The 19,519-nt window shown below is 37.6% G+C and overlaps 1 protein-coding gene across 1 annotated transcript in view; it reads left to right on the plus strand.

The window, feature by feature from the left end:
- dnah7 (dynein, axonemal, heavy chain 7) overlaps positions 1–19,511 on the plus strand; it is a 77,039-nt gene extending 57,528 nt beyond the window's left edge. Inside the window, exons 47-65 of the mRNA XM_079619273.1 lie at positions 1,459–1,622; positions 2,261–2,415; positions 3,204–3,394; positions 5,718–5,851; positions 6,085–6,420; positions 8,044–8,170; positions 8,766–8,960; positions 9,079–9,171; positions 9,647–9,823; positions 9,974–10,135; positions 10,337–10,537; positions 10,697–10,858; positions 11,796–11,981; positions 13,585–13,722; positions 13,851–14,081; positions 15,451–15,603; positions 16,482–16,659; positions 17,589–17,692; positions 19,290–19,511. Coding sequence (XP_079475399.1) covers positions 1,459–1,622; positions 2,261–2,415; positions 3,204–3,394; positions 5,718–5,851; positions 6,085–6,420; positions 8,044–8,170; positions 8,766–8,960; positions 9,079–9,171; positions 9,647–9,823; positions 9,974–10,135; positions 10,337–10,537; positions 10,697–10,858; positions 11,796–11,981; positions 13,585–13,722; positions 13,851–14,081; positions 15,451–15,603; positions 16,482–16,659; positions 17,589–17,692; positions 19,290–19,496 — 3,294 coding nt within the window. The 3' untranslated portion in view covers positions 19,497–19,511. The remainder of the gene's footprint in view (positions 1–1,458; positions 1,623–2,260; positions 2,416–3,203; positions 3,395–5,717; positions 5,852–6,084; positions 6,421–8,043; positions 8,171–8,765; positions 8,961–9,078; positions 9,172–9,646; positions 9,824–9,973; positions 10,136–10,336; positions 10,538–10,696; positions 10,859–11,795; positions 11,982–13,584; positions 13,723–13,850; positions 14,082–15,450; positions 15,604–16,481; positions 16,660–17,588; positions 17,693–19,289) is intronic.
- The last annotated feature ends 8 nt before the right edge of the window (positions 19,512–19,519 follow it).

The raw sequence follows: 19,519 nt of genomic DNA on the forward strand, positions 1-19,519 counted from the left end.
AAGCTAATTTGGGTGGGTTTCTCCCATCATCCCCAATGTCACTTCTCTGTGTTTTACAGCCCTGACGAGAACGCCGGTCTCCTCGGCTGTGAACTGCTCCTGCGTGCGCCGGCAAATCCGCCGTTAATAGCGATCCACCACGGAACAAGCGCGCCGGCTCTTAAAGGGAATGTGAGAGGACGCTCTGATTGGTTTATTTCACGTTACGCCCAAACCACACCTATGAATAATGAAGCTACTTCAGACCAACCCCTTTTAGATTTGCGTCGGGCGCAAGAGTCATTTATCGCGCTGGGAAAATAGCAACAGCGCCGGGATCCGCCCACAGAGTTACTTGCGCTTTGCACTTTGACACTTGCGTTTCAGATCGTCAAAATAGGGCCCAAGATGTCTTAAGCCTTTTAGACTAAATTGACGCGATCTAGAATTTCGCGTAAAGGCCAAAGATTTCCGCACGCAGATTTTGCAACAGGTTCAAGTTGGTCATTCAGATTCGCCACATTGATCAACAGAAAGCTGCTTAGTTGAAGTGACTCTGTGAGCTGTGCTTCATACTGTACATCAATACACTATTGACAGAAGACATTTTTGCTAATGTGACGACACCTTTTTTTAAGATTGCACAATTTAACGAAATATTTTAATTTACTGTTAGTGGGAAATGACCTAGCTAACACTGATTTGATAGTAAAAATTTGAATATAATGTTTTATTGTCCAAAGTAAAATCCTAGCAATATTTTACAGCGCAGGAGAGTCTATTGAACTTTGAAAGACAGAAAGAAGGTTTGTCTGGCTGACATGTATTTGTCTTGTTTAGTTTTCCATTACTTTTCAGTCTATGCACTATAACGTGTGAAATTCATATTCAATTTCAGTACAGTTTATGCGTCTCAGGTGGAGCGTTATTAAAGTGTTTTTGATATCCTTCTATAGACATTATTTGTACATATTTGCTCCTGTCAGCTGGTTACTCTTAACAACTGAGCAGAGTCCATAAAAAATGAATGAATTCAGTGAAAACACTTTGTACAATACCCGGGATTGCTATGGTGAGTTTAAAATAGCACTCGGGGAGCAGGGAGTAGTTTAACTTTAATATTTCCCCCTCTGTGAAAGCAATATCTTTTCTCCCAACAGAGGTTTTTTTTTATATAAGCTTTCGTGCAGGTACATGACACACAGCTTATTACCTTTGTGTGCAGTATGTCTTTATTGGATTTAAACCGAAAACAAAGATATAGAAGCGATAATAGCACAGTCCACAATACTATTATTAAGTTGAAACTAACAGATAAGGTTGAATCTATAGATCTGTTTTCAAATAGGAATAAAACTTCTTATGTATCAGTAGAACCAGTCGTCAGTGGATGTTTCTGGATTAAACTGTCTAAAGCAGCTGTGATCATGTTGTCTTTCTTGAACCATGTGTGTGTGTTTCTGTGTCTGATCTCTACAGCGAGCTACAGAGGAGTGGATTGACACATGTAAGACAAGAGGAATTCCTTGCTCCAAGAACATGTCACTGATGAACTCCTTGGGTGAGCCGGTGAAAATCCGCAGCTGGACAATTGCTGGCCTCCCTTCAGACAGCTTCTCCGTTGACAACGGAATCATCATCTCGTGAGAGATTTTTTTTTTTTTTGGCCAATATATGTTACTTTAAATTTGACCATTTTAGAGTGCCATTTGTATTAGATATGATATCAGACTTATTTTAGGAAGTTTCAGGTTTAGGAAACCAAACATTTTTCATATTTTATGAGATTCCTTGCTGCAACATATAAATGCAGCTTTGATGAAGCGCAGCAACAAAATGCTCACTATTCTCACTAGTCAGTCACTGTAAACATATTTAATCTATTTCACACTGGATTGCACGTATTTAATTAAAAATGAAAGATAGTACATACTAGATGTGCAGGAGATATAGATTTGCATTCTGTAGCAATACCACAGTTTGAACAAAAATGGATGTACTGTATTGCTGTTACGGGTCAATATAGAAAATACAACTTTTAGACACATGGTAATACTACTATTTAACAGTAGTAGTGACATTTGAATGACTTGTTCTTGAGTTGAGGAATAATACAACAAAAGCAGATTTTTTGTTGTTGAAACATTTTGTGATAATATTCTTTAATATGTGACCTGGAGGTGATTAGAAAACTGTAAATTTTGGATAAGATGGAGATGATTTGTCATGGACAGGAAAACTCTTGTTTGTGGAGTATTAGTGAGATGTTTGTTCTCTGCAGTAATGCCAGGAGGTGGCCACTGATGATTGATCCTCAGGGCCAGGCCAACAAGTGGCTGAAGAACATGGAGAAATCCAACAGTCTCCATGTCATCAAGCTCAGTGATGGCGACTTTGTGCGCACACTAGAAAACTGCATCCAGTTTGGCACTCCAGGTGAGAGGTGACAGCTGTTAAACATGAGGACAACAGAATTCAGAAAATGAATTCAAAGCTTAATTTTATAGTACTCATATCGCTGCTCGGAGAGGTCATTATCAAGCAGCATGGCTGCTTTTTTTTTGCCAAAGGAACAATCAAATTTAAGAGTATTCGTTTTGGTCTTATCAAATTCAAAAATCACAGATATAAACAAAAATAAATAAATAAACTGTTCTCACGGGTGCAATACCAGTATTTCTCCCCAGGGGTCCCCCTCCACCATGAAAAACAAGCACACATCACAGTTAGATCCAAACCAGTGCATGTTACCTGTTGTGCTAAATGTACTCATTCTCTCTCTTCCCCTGGAGCAACATGTGTCTAGTACATAACGCATAAAGCCTGAAAGCACAAATTCCATCTAATTTTACACTCTTGAATGCAAAGGAGACCCAGGGGTGGACCCAAACCGCAACACAAGATACGCAAATGAGCCAAGTAATGTGGCCTTAGGTGCCTCTGTCTTCCATCCTCAGCTCCTCCTCATCGGTGTTGCCCTGGGATGAAAGGCAGCTGCGTAGGCAGGCCGGTGCTTAGCTGTCTTGTGTGGATTGCTTTTTTGTTACAGTTCACCTCTAGAATTTGCATTGAGTTTATTTATTAATTTCTTTTCTTTCTTTATATTCCTCTTGCATTCCTTCAATTCCCACTTCTACCTATTTTTCTTGTGAGTAGATCAAATAAATGCTTCTGCAGTTTTTGTTTTAGTTTACCTGTAATCATTCATCCATGGTGTATTGTAGTATTGCTGGAGAATGTTGGGGAAGAACTGGACCCCATACTCGAGCCCCTGCTGCTGAAACAGACTTTTAAACAGGGTGGCAGTGTCTGCATCCGGCTGGGCGACTCCACTATTGAATATGCTCCAGATTTCCGGTTTTACATAACAACAAAGCTACGAAACCCACATTATCTACCTGAGATCTCAGTCAAGGTGAGTCTTCTTTACATGTAAAGTCACACACGAATGTGCACAGGCATACATACAAACTAATGTCTGCTTCTAAACAAGGTTGTGTAAACCTTGTCATCTATAGGCATTTATTTGATCAAAAATACTGTAAAAACAGGAATATTGTGAATTATTATTACAAATTAAAATAACAGTGTTTTATTTTAATATATTGTATTCCTGTGATGTCAAAGCTGAATTTTTAGCAGCCATTACTCCAGGCTTTAGTGTCACATGATACTTCAGAAATCATTCTAATAGAGTGGTGCAGGGATGACGTCAAAACCCAGAAGTCTAATTCGCCACTTCACTTGTTCCCTCAAGATTTTCCTATGGGGTTTTATAATAGGGTTTTTATATTTATGAGTAAAACAAGGTCTGTGGTAAGCATAACTTGACGATACTTGAACGTTTTGCTCTAAAACATAAATTACACACACCTATATCAAAAACTAGATTTTTTTTAAATAAACATGTGTTTGAAATAAGTAACTAGATAAGAACATTTTGGCTGTGAAAGCGTTTCACGTTGTAGAGCAAAGTATCAAGCTATGTTTACCGCTGACCTTATTTCACTCATAAATTAAAACAAAACAAAAAAAAAACATTATAAAACCCCATAGGAAATCTCGAGGGATCCAGTGGGGAATTACCGGTAGTCTTCCGGGGTTTGATGCCATCCCTGCACCACTCTGCTGCTTTGGTGCTCAAAACATGTCCTATTATTATTATTAATAATATTAATATCACTGTTGAAAACAGTTGTGCCTCTTTATGTTTTTTTTTTGTGGAAATACATACATTATACATTTTTTAGGATTCTTTAATGCAGTGGTTCTCAACTCCAGTCCTCGGCACCCACTGCTCTGCACAATTTGTATGTCTCCCTTATTAAACACACCTGAATCACATCATCAGCTCGTTAGGAGAGACTCCATGAACTGAACTGAGTGTGTCAGATATGGGAGACATACAAAATGTGCAGAGCAGCGGGTCCCGAGGACTGGAGTTGAGAACCACTGCTTTAATGTATAGAAATAACAGCATTTATTTGAAATGGGAATCTTTTGACATTACAGATGGCATTTATAAATGTCATTATAAATGTCTTATCAATTTATTTAATTCTTTCAGAATAAAAGTATTAATTCCTTTTAAAAAATAAATCTTCCTGACCCCAAACTTTTGAACGGTAGTGTACACTGATTATATAATATACATTAAATGACTTCTCTTGTCCTTGAATTAATCTTTTGTTTCTGTATGGTTTTGAAACACTCTGTTTTGGTCTGTGATGGGGACTGAGCCAGTGTCATTAAGTGTACAGTCTTTGAAAGCATCAACATTAATTGTATTTAGTGAATCTTTCTCCCCTGAGAAGTGTTTTAATAACATGGTGGTTAGTCTCATTCAAAGGAGCTATGGGAGCAAAGGAGCCTTCCCGTCATAAAATCGTATTGGTTTAAATTTGCTTTAAATTTGCTTTAATTATGCGGTTAAACTGCAACCGGAAACTGATAAATAATTAAACCATTGGCCAGTTGAAAGTTTTTTTCATGTCACTTAAAAAAAAACATCTAGTTATGGTTTTGGAACAACTTATTCTACCTCTTCTGCCATACAATCATAAACAAGCACATAGAAAACAAGTTTTACTGTTAACATTTTGTAGTGTTAAAAACAGTCTTCATGACTATTGTTTAAACTAAATTAAAAGGGCAGGTGTGTCATTTCTGTGCCACTAGGGCCACCTAAAGGATTTGAAAACAATATTCTGAACAATCATCTGCCCTAAACTCATTGGTTGAGTCAGTTTTGCTGTGTCAGGTTGCTCTGCATTCTTGAACAAATTTTTTAACTTTCAAAAAAATACCCGCTTGAAATACCTGGACTCTGGACTTGATTTCTTAACAACCACCTAGACTCCTTAATGAGTCTGAGATATAATTTAAATTTAGGATGGTGTAGGAGCATGTGGTGTTCACAACCGGATAAAACAAATGATATTGTTGAGGAACATCAGGATTACAATTCTTCATCACAAAATGTGTTCCACCAAAGACTAAGCCAGTAATTAAAGAAATATTAGGTCTGATAATAGCAAGCAAGCAGTCACAAAACCTTGGAGTATATAATGTTCTATAAAAGTAAATTTTGTGATCGGTTACGCTAAATCCATAAAGCGAATATGTGGCCATCTGAGGCTCTTGTAAAAGATAAACACAAGGGTCTGCTCTCATTAAAAACAGGATTCTAAGAACAGCCGCCCCCAGCACTGTCAGTGTTTTTCTCCTGTTTTGTTCAGGTGACCCTGCTGAACTTCATGATCACCCCAGAGGGGATGCAAGACCAGCTGCTGGGCATTGTGGTGGCCAGAGAGAGACCTGACCTTGAAGAGGAGAAACAAGCCCTCATCGTACAGGGGGCTGAGAACAAGAGGTATCACCCAGAAACACAATTAACCTGACAGTTTAGTCCTATGGGTTCCGTTCCTTACTTCAAATACTGTCTAAAAGCAAGACAAGTTGAATCCTTGGGTAAATAATGATCTCCATATGAAGTGAGGGCAAAGAGCACTATGCTCTCTCAGTGCAGTCATGTCAAAAACAAACCAAACAGGTACTGTACATTTGTGTGTTGTTTACCCATGTACTTTCTCTCTCTTTTCTTAGACAGCTGAAAGAAATAGAGGATAAAATCCTAGAAGTGCTTTCTGCCTCCGAGGGGAACATTTTGGAAGATGAGTCTGCAGTTCAGATCCTCTCATCTTCTAAGGTTCTGGCCAATGAGATTTCTGAGAAGCAGGCTATTGCTGAGGTTACTGAGCAGAAGATTGATCAGACACGCTTGGGCTACACCCCCATCGCCATCCACTCTGCAATTTTGTTTTTCTCCATCGCTGACCTGGCCAACATCGAGCCCATGTACCAGTACTCTCTAACCTGGTTCATCAACCTCTTCATCATGTCCATTGATAATTCTACAAAAAGTGACCTTCTTGAACAAAGGTGCTATGTCCCTTCGGTTGTTATTTTTAAAGCATGTCTATTACAGTAATTTAATGTGTTTCATCTTAATTATGGCATGCTTTGAAAAGTCAAAGTTGCAGCTATAAGACACTTTGAATATCTAGCACATATAGATACTTAATAGGATAGTTCAAGTTATATCATTATTTTCTTACCCTCATGTATTTCGAGACCTCTGTGTCATTTTGAAAAATATTTTTTGATTTCGTTTGTTTTTTGTCCATTCAGTGAAAGTATGTTCCACAGAAGAAAGAAAGTCATACAGGTTTTGGAATGACAAAAATGATCATTTTTAGTTGAAAACTCCTTTTAAAGGCACCACAGTTTCCTGAGAGACTATCTCTGACATGGATTCTGTTGTAATATGGACGTGTAGCGTGGGGAGGTTTTTTGCCTTGAGGAAGAATATGAAGACATTGTTTCCCTGTATGACTATTTAGCGTCAGCACTGTCTTACTCGGCCAGTATGGCGTTCTGATGTGAGTTTGATATCTGAGAGCTGTGGGAATATTATGACACTTCTGCCCAGGGCAGAAAGAATCCTCTGGTTAAAATAACACATTGCCAATTCTCTATAGGACAGAGACACCAAAACCAGATCTCTAAAACTTATGAGAGCTCTTCTACAGTAGCAGCAGGTGTTTATTTCATATTTTTTAAGTGTTTATCTAAAGTGACATTTAAAAAGATGTAATGTCTAGTCCAGTGGTTCTCAACCTGGTCTCCAAGACCCAATCAGACAGTGGTTCTGAAACCTTTTGACTCCAGGGCCCCCCAATTTTCCACAACAATATTCGAAGGACCCATGACTTTTCCAGGTGTTTTTTGTTGTTGTTGTTTTTTGTGATTTACTAAAAAGAGATTAAAAATGTGTTACTGATAAAATTTCAGAACTTGGCATAACCAGAAAAAAATATATTCATTACAAAAATGACCATTACAATTTTTTTTTTTTTTACTTTAGGTGATTTTTTTCAGGTCTAGAAATCACACTTTTTTTTTATTAGGCTTTCTCATATATAAATCCTGGTTCTTCAAAGAAAAAAGACATATCTTATTAAAATATAAATGAGAAATATTAATATCGTATAATAACATAATCTTGATTAAAATGTAAAAATATAATAATATAATTATAAATAATATAATTTTTAGATTGTTTATTATTATTTTAGATGGTTTATTATTATTATTATTATTGTTGTTGTTATTATTATTACCAGAGATACATATCAGCTCAGATTAGAGGGTAGTGATTTGGACAAAGCCCAAAAAAAGATTGAGAACCACTGGTCTAGTCATTGAACACAAATATGATGATCATTTAATATTAAAGCTATATGGATATTACAAAAATTCCAATGATGATGAAAACGAGAAGACGACTTTTATAGCAAATATACATACCGGTACATACAAATATAACTAAATGTAGTCCTAAAAACAAGTGTGGTCTAGTAACATTTCAGAGGTTTGTGCATTATGTTTAATGTACATCACATCACTCGTACACTTTTTTTGTTCTCTAAACCGTTCTCTAAACCGTTCAAAATGCTTCTTGTTGAACTGATTTCTGCCACAATGCTTTCTCTGTTTATTTAGACTCCAAATTCTGAAGGACCATTTTACGTACTCGCTTTACGTCAACGTATGTCGCTCCCTGTTTGAGAAGGACAAACTCCTCTTCTCCTTCTGCCTCAATGTCAATCTGCTCAAACACAACAAGCTCGTGAGTAACTGCCTCCACTTGCACACAGCTGTGATTTATTGAATCAATAAACTTGGGAAAGACAGTGCTTCATCTGAAAAATAATTGTAAGAATGAAGAGGTTACTCTCACACAAGTCATCTAAAGGTTAATGACTTGCATGCATCAGTCTGACGATGTTTATATAATGACTGTTTGAATGGTCCTGCAACATTCGTCCACATAAACACTAGTTTAACCGATTGAATCGAAGTTTAAGTGATTTATGATCCATGTTTGTCACACTGGCTCTCCATGCCTGAGCTGTTACTCAAGTTGCAACTGTCTATCATCCATTTTATTGTACTGTCAGTAGTTTTGTCAGCTCCTGAATCATGTGGTGTGGGGGTGATGCACCGGTACATTTATTTTCATAGACTGCTACTTTTCTGTCGGTGACTTTAAGACTCATTCGCTGTAGCTCTGTTCTGTTGAGTTGGATGTTTAATCAAGCACAGCTGGTGAAAAACACATCGTGTCTAAACTCAGTGAAGGATCATTTTCATTGCAGATATAACTGAATGAGGTAATGCATGGACTACTTTCCCCTACCACCTCCTGTTCCCTTCTCTTTCAGGTGGATGACAATGAATGGCGTTTTCTCCTGACAGGTGGTGTGGGTCTGGATAACCCTCATTCGAACCCCTGCACCTGGTTGCCTAAAACATCCTGGGATGAGATCTGTCGATTGGATGAGATGGAGCGCTTTAAAGGCCTGCGGAAAGACCTGGCTCGACTCAGGGACGGCTGGAAAGAGGTTTACGATAGCAAGGTGCCATTGAGATTAAGCACACACCATTTCTTTCCTGCTCTGTGGTATGAAATGGACTGGGGAAGTATGAAAGGAACACCAGATTTCTCATTTTATGGTCTGTGTGTGTGTTCTGCAGGACCCCCATCACGCTGCATTCCCTTCCGAGTGGCAGGAGAAACTAGGACATTTCCAAAGGATGTTGGTCATAAGATGCTTACGGCCAGACAAAGTAAGGCTCTTTTTATTGCGTTTATTAATATACCTCAGATTGGATTGTAAGAAAATATATACTTTTATTCAGCAAGGATGCATCAAATTGTAAAGACAATTTTATTGTTACAAAAGATTTCTATTTCAAATAAATGTTGCTCTTTTGAGCTGCCTATTCATTAAAGAATATTCAAAATGTTTCAACACCACAAATGTTTTCAACATTGATCAGCATATTAGAATGATTTATGTGGGATCATGTGACACTGAAATACTGAAGTAATGGCTGCTGAATATAACAATCATTTTAAATGTTTTTGTTTTTTCACAATATTTTACTGTATTTTTACTGTGTCAAATAAATGCAGCCTTGGTGAGCAGTATGAGAGGCTTCTTTAAAAAACACATCAAGAAATCGTATACGTATGTTATAATGTGGAGTATCAGTAAAAAACTCACATTTGGACTTTTTTCCTTGTGTCTACCCATCTCAGATTGTTCCCATGGTTCAAGAGTTTGTGTCAGAGAACTTGGGGCAGCAGTTTATTGAGGTGCCACCCTTTAATTTAGCCACAGCTTTTGCGGACAGTCACTGCAGCGCTCCGCTCATCTTTATCCTGTCCCCTGGATCAGACCCCATGGCAGCACTGCTCAAGTTTGGAGAAGAGCAGGTACAAACAATTATAGGCTTTTAATCGTCATCATTTTCAGGTTGAATTATTCTGTATTAGTAAAATTTTTCAACATCTGTAATGCTGTTTTGGTTTGTGATGGGTGATGCTTTTTTATTATTAACACTGTGTTTGGCGTTTGTTGTTCAGGGTTTCACAGGTAACAGACTGACCTCCCTGTCTCTGGGACAGGGTCAGGGTCCCATCGCCATGAGCATGATTGAGACTGGTGTGAAGGAGGGAACCTGGGTGGTTTTACAGAACTGCCACCTGGCCACCTCTTGGATGTCCACCCTTGAGCGTGTTTGTGAGGTAGTACATAAAGATTTTCATGATCTAAACATGATGGAACAGTAGCTTTTAATAGTATTATTTTCACACCCACATTTGCTACTTTGTGTAGACTATTTATCATTCAAATGCATGCATTGCACGCCCAATGTATGCGTGTGTACAACATAAAAAAACTGTGCAGTGGAAATACTCTGAAGCAGCACTTTGAATTTCTGACAGGAGCTGAATCCAGATACCGTTCACCCAGACTTCCGCTTGTGGCTGACCAGTTACCCCTCTCCCAACTTTCCTGTGGCTGTACTGCAAAACGGAGTCAAAATGACCAATGAGGCTCCCAAGGGTCTGCGCTCCAACATCATCCGTTCATTCTTCATGGACCCTATATCTGACCCTGAGTTCTTTGACAGCAGCTCAAAGCCGGTAGGTCACAGGGAATTCAAGGTTTTTGAAGCGCTCTCAACGTGATGCATATCTTTTGATGGTTGCGATGTTTATTTTTTGGAGTCCTTCATAATCAAACTCCCTATTAATTGTTTCAAATAAATGTAAAAAAGAGGCTTCTGTGTGTGTGTGTTTTAGGCTGTCTTTAAGAAGCTGCTGTTTAGCTTGTGCTTCTTCCATGCCCTGGCCCAAGAGAGGAGGAAATTTGGTCCTCTTGGCTGGAACATCCCCTATGAATTTAACGAGACAGATCTGCGGATCTCTGTCCAGCAGTTACACATGTTCTTGGACCAGTATGAGGTGAGATCACACGTGTCTTTTCTTTATATTCACATACAAACAAATTTTACAACACACACACAGACTCTCCTCATCACACTCTTCCTTTCCATGCTTTCCAGCATGCCCCTTAAACCACCCCTAAAAAAAGAACGTTCTTGACATTTTCCCAACTTCAGAGAAGCACTCCTCATACGTCATACTTCCCTTCCTCCTTTCAAAACAAGCAGACTGCACCAGCTGATCAAGAGCTTCCCTCAATGCTCTGACATTTCTCCAGTGCTACGGAGTGCCACCCACTGCATTAGCAAGGGAAATTTCAACAGGAAATGTCACAATCCTGCCACTCCTCTGTCCATCTTTTCATATCCCCCCTGAAGATCGTTATATCGAACCCACCGACCTGACATGCATCTCCAATTAAAAAAAAAGTCTTTGTTGAGCGGCCCTGCTTTTAAAACAGATGAGGAGGTTGCTGTCTGGTTTTTTAGTTTTTTTAGTTTTGTTTTTGTGTGTCTTTTTTAAAGCAATCTGAACAATAGGGTGAAAAATTGGGACACAGCCCTCACCTTAAACGTCTTGGTTAGAGCCATGGTCAAAGTAGCGTTCACACATGTAGCCACACTATTCAAAATGAAAATAAATGGCTCATATGATAAAAAAAAGGTAAGTCATAATCATGAGAAATCAAACTTTCTTTGATCTTTTGAGATAAAATAGCTTCACCTCAGTCCAAAAAGAGAGTTTATTGAAACTTAGCTGCAAAAACGATTCATCATGGAAATGGATTTGTCATCTGCTCCCTTAAAATGCTTCAGATAATTAAACGTATTAATTAAACTCATCATTCTCATCTGATTACCGTCCCCAGACAATTTTCATCCACCACGTTATGTATAGGTCATCTTATTAAGTTTAGTCTTGCTTATATGGTGATTTCTCTCTGTGTCCTTACTAGGAGATCCCCTTTGATGCTCTTTGCTACATGACAGGAGAGTGTAACTACGGAGGTCGGGTCACAGACGACTGGGATCGAAGGACCCTGCGCACAATAGTTTCCATATTCTACACCCCCAAGATCATTGACGACGCCGATTACAAGTTTGACCCCAGTGGCCTGTATTACTCACCACCTGAAGGAGATGTAAGACACAATGACAAAATGGCAAAAAGTTCAATGAAAAAAAAACTGATGAACAACATATTCAGTCTGTCATATATACCACCATTCTAAAGTATGTTGGTTGGTAAGATTTAAAGTATCTTATGCTCATCAAAGGATGCATTTATTTGATCACTAAAAGTAAAAACAGTAATTAAAGCTGTGGAATATAATCGTTTTTTCGATGCATTGCTATGCTGATGTGAACCATTCTTCATCGATGCATAAAAACAAAAGAATCCATTTAAAAAGGATCTAATTCAATATTTTAATATATCTATAATATAATAAACCTGCTGCTGTCTGTCATTAATGTTAATCAAGCAACTAAAGAGAAGAGGAAATCACTCACTCTTTCTTATGTTGTATTTTTTGTACTGTTTGTTATTTGCATCTTTGTTTTAGTTTTTAATAACAAAGATTTATTTATTTATATATTTTATTTATTTATTGTAAAGCTACATTTTCAGAATCAATTTCTCTAGTCTTCAGTGTCACATGATCCTTCAGACATCAAACAAGAAACCTTTTTTTATTATTATCAATGTTAAAAACAGTTGTGCTGCTGCATTTATTTTTGTGAAAACAATGGTATACTTTTTTCCAGGATTCTAGAATGGATATAGTAAGTAAAACAAAAAACAAAAACAAAAACAGCATTTATTTGAAAGTGATTTTTGACATATTTCCCCAGAGTCAAAACCTCAATAGTATCAAATTGCAATGGTTCAACTGCTGGAAATAAGTAATTGATATCAAATCAAGTAAATTATTCATTATAAAATATTTATTTTATTTTAAGTTTATTACTTATAGATAAAATACAGAGAATACAATACATATAGTTATTGTACCTTATCAACCCTTAAAGAATACATTTTACATTCCCAAACCTTGTCCAGTTTTAGAGGTGTTATGTCAGACAGAATTTCTGCTGCTGACATAAAAGTTAGTTCAATATTTCTGTCATACAAAATTCAAAGAGATTCTCTACACAGATCTCGCTGGAAATCAAACCGAATGGCATCCTTTTCCTTCCTTGATCATATTTTTTCAAAGGAAGACCATGTGCACCTCTGCAGGCCGAGGTTTCTCATTCAAAACAAAGCCTAAGAGAAAGCAATTATAAGAGAAAACAACAATTCTCTTCTTTGTACACGCTCAGTCAATGTTTTAGTGAGCTCAGTGGGTCAGAATCCCCCCCATATTACACAACTGTTTAAAATGACTACAGATATAATTGACTTTGTAAACAAACAAAAAAACATGAGTCTTTTGGAGATGCATCGGTCTGGCTCTTTCTGAAATCTCTGAAAAAGGGATTATGAGCTATAAGTTCAATAACTAAACACAGCGGGTTGCTGCCAGTGGTGATGTCTGATTTATTTGTGAGCACATGTATAATCTATGCCCAATTTTATTTGGCATTTTCTCTCGAAATCTTTTATTCATGAATGTCATTTGCATAGCCATTATTATAAATGTCAGCAATCTCAAGGGTAGCCTGTTTTAAGTGCACGCCATTATTTAGCGTCGCCATCCTGGATTTAGTGTTGCATTAAAAAGCTGATTGTTTCCTTTTCAGTATAACAGCTACATTGAGTACACCAAGACACTTCCTCTAAATCCCTCACCTGAAATCTTTGGCATGAATGCCAATGCTGATATTACTAAGGACCAAGTGGAAACGCAGCTGCTGTTTGATAGCATTCTTCTCACTCAGGTGTGCAAACACATTTTGATTATTGATGCAAACTAGCTAGTATAAAGTAGCACTATCAATGACCTGAGTGTAACGGTTATAAGAGTGACCCTTGTAACGGTTATTTTTGCTTGATGTTGCCCTCACAGTCTCGCTCTTCAGGTGGCAGTGCTACATCTACTGATGACATGGTGTACGAGGTGGCTGCAGACATTCTTAATAAACTTCCTCAGGATTTCGATATAGATGCTGCCATGCGCAAGTACCCTACCAGCTACAATCAAAGCATGAACACAGTGCTAGTGCAGGAGATGGGACGATTCAATAAACTCCTCAAGACCATCCGGGATTCATGTGTCAACATCCAGAAGGCCATCAAGGTCAGAACATTAGCAAAACCTCTGTGAAGGTTCAGCACTTCAATCGATCATGTTTTCAGGTTCTTGCTCTCTCTGGTCTGAGCACAAATTGAGCTCCAGTGCGAATTTGCAGTCTAATGGAAGCATTGTTGTCAACTATAGAATACTCCCAAGTGAGGCTTCTGACAAGCTCAGCTGTTAGTTTGAGGATGTTTTCTCTCCATTTGCTCATAGCATGGTCCAGTTAGCAACATTCATTTAGCTTTCAGGAGTATATGATGGCATTGCATGTCACGCTAATGCACAAAGTATCCATTATTGTCTAAATGCATTTATTCACAATGTAAATGATTCAAGAAAGCTTGTTGAGGGATGATAGAAATGATGTAGGATTATTAATATCTGCAATACATTTATGTTGGTTCTGTTCTGTTTACTGCTCTCCCTGCTCTTATACATGCTAGGCTGCATGGATGTGCAGGGAGTTCGCCCAGACCAGAACCAACATAAATGTATTGCAGATATCATTAATGTTCTTGATAATAATTTAATGTGACAACATACATTAGGACTCACCTGCCAGAACTAATGCTACGCTTGAGATTAATATAAAATAATCTCATGAGATCTCAATGAGATAATACATTTATAATTTGCAAAATGTATATATTTTATTAATAATTTAGTTATTTTATTTAGAAAGTTCCATTTAAAATGATTATTCTAATGAGTATAATGCTTTTGTTTGCATTGCTCCTTATTTTTAATAAGCTACATTTCTGAATTATGCTAGTTTTTCTGCAAAACCTTTAATGCAAACTAAAAAAATAGTATTTGAACATTCACTTCCTGCTGAAAGATACAAGGAAAATTCATCGTACCCCAGGGCATGTCCTAATGCTGTTCACTCCAGCTGAGCCTCCTTGTCCTTTAGTTTGACTGACAGCTCCAATCCCAGTTAGCAGTACCACCCCGCAGGGTGAGAGGGATGCATATGCTGAGATCTGATCACAACCCTGGCTTTCATTTACACATTGTGAACCCTTATCCTATAATCTAACCCTAAAATAATCCCTTTATCTCTTCTGACTACAGCTTGATTTCTGCTCTGAGGAACCTCTCCTTTATCCTTTCATTATCATTCATGATCATTCATCTCTATACAACATCAAATGGAAAAAAAAGTTTGAAACAAGCCCTTAGAAAGAAAACGACAACATCATTTTTCCTTAGAATTGAAAATGTCACTAACTATAAATATGAGCCCTATGAGGAATTTACACAGGTGACATGTGATGGCAATTTCCATGCAATTTTGATAATTATAAATAAAACAATCAAGATGGAAAGACGAAGCAATGATTGAATGCATGTGTGCTTCTTGACATAGGGACTGGTGGTTATGTCTGCTGAACTTGAGGAAGTAGTGAGCAGCATTCTGAAGGGCCGCATCCCTGCCATGTGGATGAAGAAGTCGTATCCCAGCCTCAAACCACTGGGAAGCTACATCAGCGACTTTCTTGAAAGACTCCAGTTTTTACAGGTAAACTCTTCAGTGATAAAGCATATACAGTTCTTTTCATTCCACCACAGCCCATCACATTTTATTTGGCATGGAAATGGCAAAGTATTTGCTTAGTCAAGCTAAGTATGAAAGACTACAATCACACTACCGTTTAAAAGTTTGGGGTCATTTTTTTGTTTTAAAGAAACTAATCCTTTTATTGCGCAAGGATGCATTAAATTGATCAAACGTTAAAGGCATTTCAAATTTTACAAAAAAAAATGTCTTTCAAATAAATGAATGTTGTTCTTTTGAACTTTCTATTCATCAAAGAATCCTAAAAATAATTTCCACAAAAATATTAAGCAACACAGCTATTTTCAATGTTGATAGTAATAAGAAATGTTTCTTGAGCCCCAAATCAGCATATTAGAATGATTTCCTCAAACTTTTGAACGGGAGTGTATGAGAGAAAAAACCTTTCATTTCTTACTTTCAGTGTGTTACATATTTGGATTTGATAACCACAGTTCTGTACATAATAAGAATTTCTAGTGATCAATTCAAGTCTTTACTTACCTTGGGATACTCAAGTGCACATTCATACAGCAGATGAAGCAGAAAGGATTCTAGTGTGCATTGTGAGCCTCGGGAAAATCACATGAAATGCAACTGACTCACTCTCTCATTCAGTGAGCTCAGATTACAAAAGTGCTTCTGCAAAAGATTGTATTGTAAATACATTATACAAGTGCCCTTCCATTCAATAAAAGAAAAAAAAATACGTTGGGTCTGTTACATTCCAAAGACTCCTTTTAGCCTTCAAGTTATGCCTTTAGAATCAGTTGATTTTGTTTGTGATTTATAGATTTTGGTGTTTAATAATAGTATCATCTTCATCTGTATCATCCACACAGTGCTGGTACATGGACGGCACACCTGCAGTGTTCTGGATGTCCGGCTTCTTTTTCACTCAGGCCTTCCTCACTGGAAGCCAGCAGAATTTCGCCCGAAAATACACCACCCCCATTGACCTGCTCAGCTTTGACTTTGAAGTCATGGAGGACAAGGAATACAAAACCCCCCCAGAGGATGGTGAGAAAGATAAAGAGAGAGAAGGAAAAGAAAAAGAGTATTGACAAGCATGAAATGTAAAATATATGAAAGGGAAATGGGTTACAAGTGACAAAAGGAAAGAGAGACGCACAGTTTCATTAACCGCTCACTGCGGCTGAGTGCCATCAATCAGAGTCAACATTACAGTGCTCTGACATCAGACCCCTGCTGCTCTTTCATCAGTACATGATGAGCATCTCTCCAGAGGAAACCCATCTATCTGAGGCCATCACACACTGCATGAGGCTGGTTATGTGTGCGCTTGACTTCAACAGATACTTTGTTGTGTCTACTTCATTTTTTATAGTTCAATCAGTCAGTGTATAAAATGGGGAGAGTTTTTAGTTAGCGTGCGTGTGTGCAGGGGTCTAAAGTACTTCATTATTTCAAGGAATTTTAACTGAATACTCGTACATTTTCAATGCAAAAAGTATATTTCTGCATGTTTTAAATCTTTATGAGCTCAGGGCTTGATTTTCGCCGTGGGATTGCGCGCATTGTGCATAAATTTACTCATTCACGCTCATTTTGTGCTCACACCCAAAGTGCGTGCACATAAAGCTGCCTCTCACTACTAAATTGAGTTTTTTTCCGCTGCTTATTGCACTTAAACAGTCAAATACAAATGCCAGTCTTGGAGAGTATTCACAGAAACCCACAGTCGGTTATGTTTTAAGTGAATGTAAACAGTTGAGAAAGAAACCGCCTGTGTAACAGTATAATGGATCCATGCGTCAGGTCTTCAAATGGCAGCAGCCTGATATACCTGTTGAAAATAAGTTTACTTTGTACTTTTAAATGTGGATCTCATGATCTATTTTTGGTTAGATACTGTGACTTCTCATGTAGTACCCATAATTTTTCTAATGATTAATCCTCTGTACTTTTTGTATTTGTGCTTCTGTCAGGTGTTTACATCCGTGGCCTTTTCTTAGATGGTGCCCGCTGGGATCGGAGAACAAAACGCTTGGCAGAGTCTTTCCCCAAAATACTGCATGACGCCATGCCTGTGGTGAGAGACTGTAAAATGTCTAATCTCATTCAAATAAGGCTGATGATATCATGCATATCCTCTGATGTGGGTAGATATTTCAAACAGAGATGCAAGTCACAAGAAAGTCATTCCACTTTAATGATGGAAAATGTATTAAACTTGCAAAAACTTGTTTCAGTGCAATTCAAAAGTTTCAATGCAATTCGAAAAATGTTGGCTTGCAGGCAAACTATAACAGTAACTATGGAAACAAGAAGCAATCATGAGAGAAAAATACTTTTTTTTCACCAAAAAAATGTGAACCAAGGGACATAATGCTAAAAAATAATTTCCTGCACAGAGCGGCTAAATCATATGTGCAGACTTTCAGGTTCTTCAGTCTTCAGATTAGTCCAGTTATAAAAGCATGAAAGGGTTGGTTGTTATTAGGTTCCATGTGTGAAAAAGTTAATCCACAAATAAATGCACTTCTTCTGTTGAATCCACTGGAGGCATTTAAAGTCTACATGAAACAGCATTCCCAATTTGACGATAATGTTACATATTTCAGAGTGAAACCGGATATTCAACGAGGAAATGTTTTTTTTTAAATCATTGATAATGTATTAAGCAAGTACATAATGTTGACTTCAATCTCAGCGCAGCCAAATAAATCTCTTCAGTGCCAAATAAAAACACATGCATAATACACTTGAAGGAAAATCGGGATTTCGGCAGAGGGTCTGCACAGACACCCCATTTTTCAGATTTCCTTGAAGATGGCTCTTTTCATCACCATTTAATTCAAACAAATCATCTTGGGGCCTCTTGAAGAAAGTTTAAGAAAATCTCAACATTACAAATGCTATTTCATATTTAAATACAGTACGAGAAGGCAGTTCTAACGGTCTATAAGACAGGTGATATATTCAAATAGTTTGTAAACGGAACGGGAAGAGAAGAGAAAAAGACTCCTGTTAGTTTTGTCCTTTTTATTCTGCACAATGGACATTGCCACAATAAATAATGTATTCACTGCCTGTTTAATATTCAGGGAAAACTCATTACCAATATAATTTAAGAGCTAAACTTAATTAAACATGCATTTGTTACTTACAGTAAAACTTTGAAATGGAAATTTCTTTTGAAGGCCATTATTAATTTCAGCTGAAAGTATTTTATCAGAAACACTGAGCATAAAGACACCCACAAGTTGTGTATGTATGTGTAGGTATATATATATATATATATATAATAACCGCCAACTTTTAATGTACCGTACCCCTTTGTTTCTGAGGTATATTTAGAGTTTCTGATAAAGGAATTTGAATTTGTTTTTAGTGACAGCTTTCTTTGTTCTACAGTTATCTTGGATACCAAGCCAAGGAAAGTGGGTTAGATTATCAACAAGGGAAAATGAAAAGTTGATTCATCACCACATTTTTAGTGAATTACTTTTTTTTACGGAGTTGAACAAAACCCCCACTCCTCTCATTCTGTTCGAAATGATGAAATAACCAACCACATCCCATTACACTGAAATTTCATATTTCCATAGTAATCAAAGCAGATTGTAGGAAGCGAGGAAGAGCAATGAAACTGTTTCTCAACTACACATCATCCTGTCTGTCTGCAGATCTGGCTGAAGCCCATGAAGAAGCAGGATGTTCCAGAGCGCCTGTGCTACATTTCTCCTGTCTACAAGACCAGTGAGAGACGCGGGACCCTTTCCACCACTGGACACTCCACCAACTACGTCATTGCAATGAGCCTGAACTCAGACGTGCCTCCAGAGCACTGGATCCGACGTGGAGTGGCCTTACTGTGTCAGCTGAACTCGTAGATATTCTGCTCAGCTTCTAGTAC

Source organism: Phoxinus phoxinus (genome assembly GCF_949152265.1).
Source record: "Phoxinus phoxinus genome assembly, chromosome: 7".
NCBI classification, from domain to species: domain Eukaryota; kingdom Metazoa; phylum Chordata; class Actinopteri; order Cypriniformes; family Leuciscidae; genus Phoxinus; species Phoxinus phoxinus.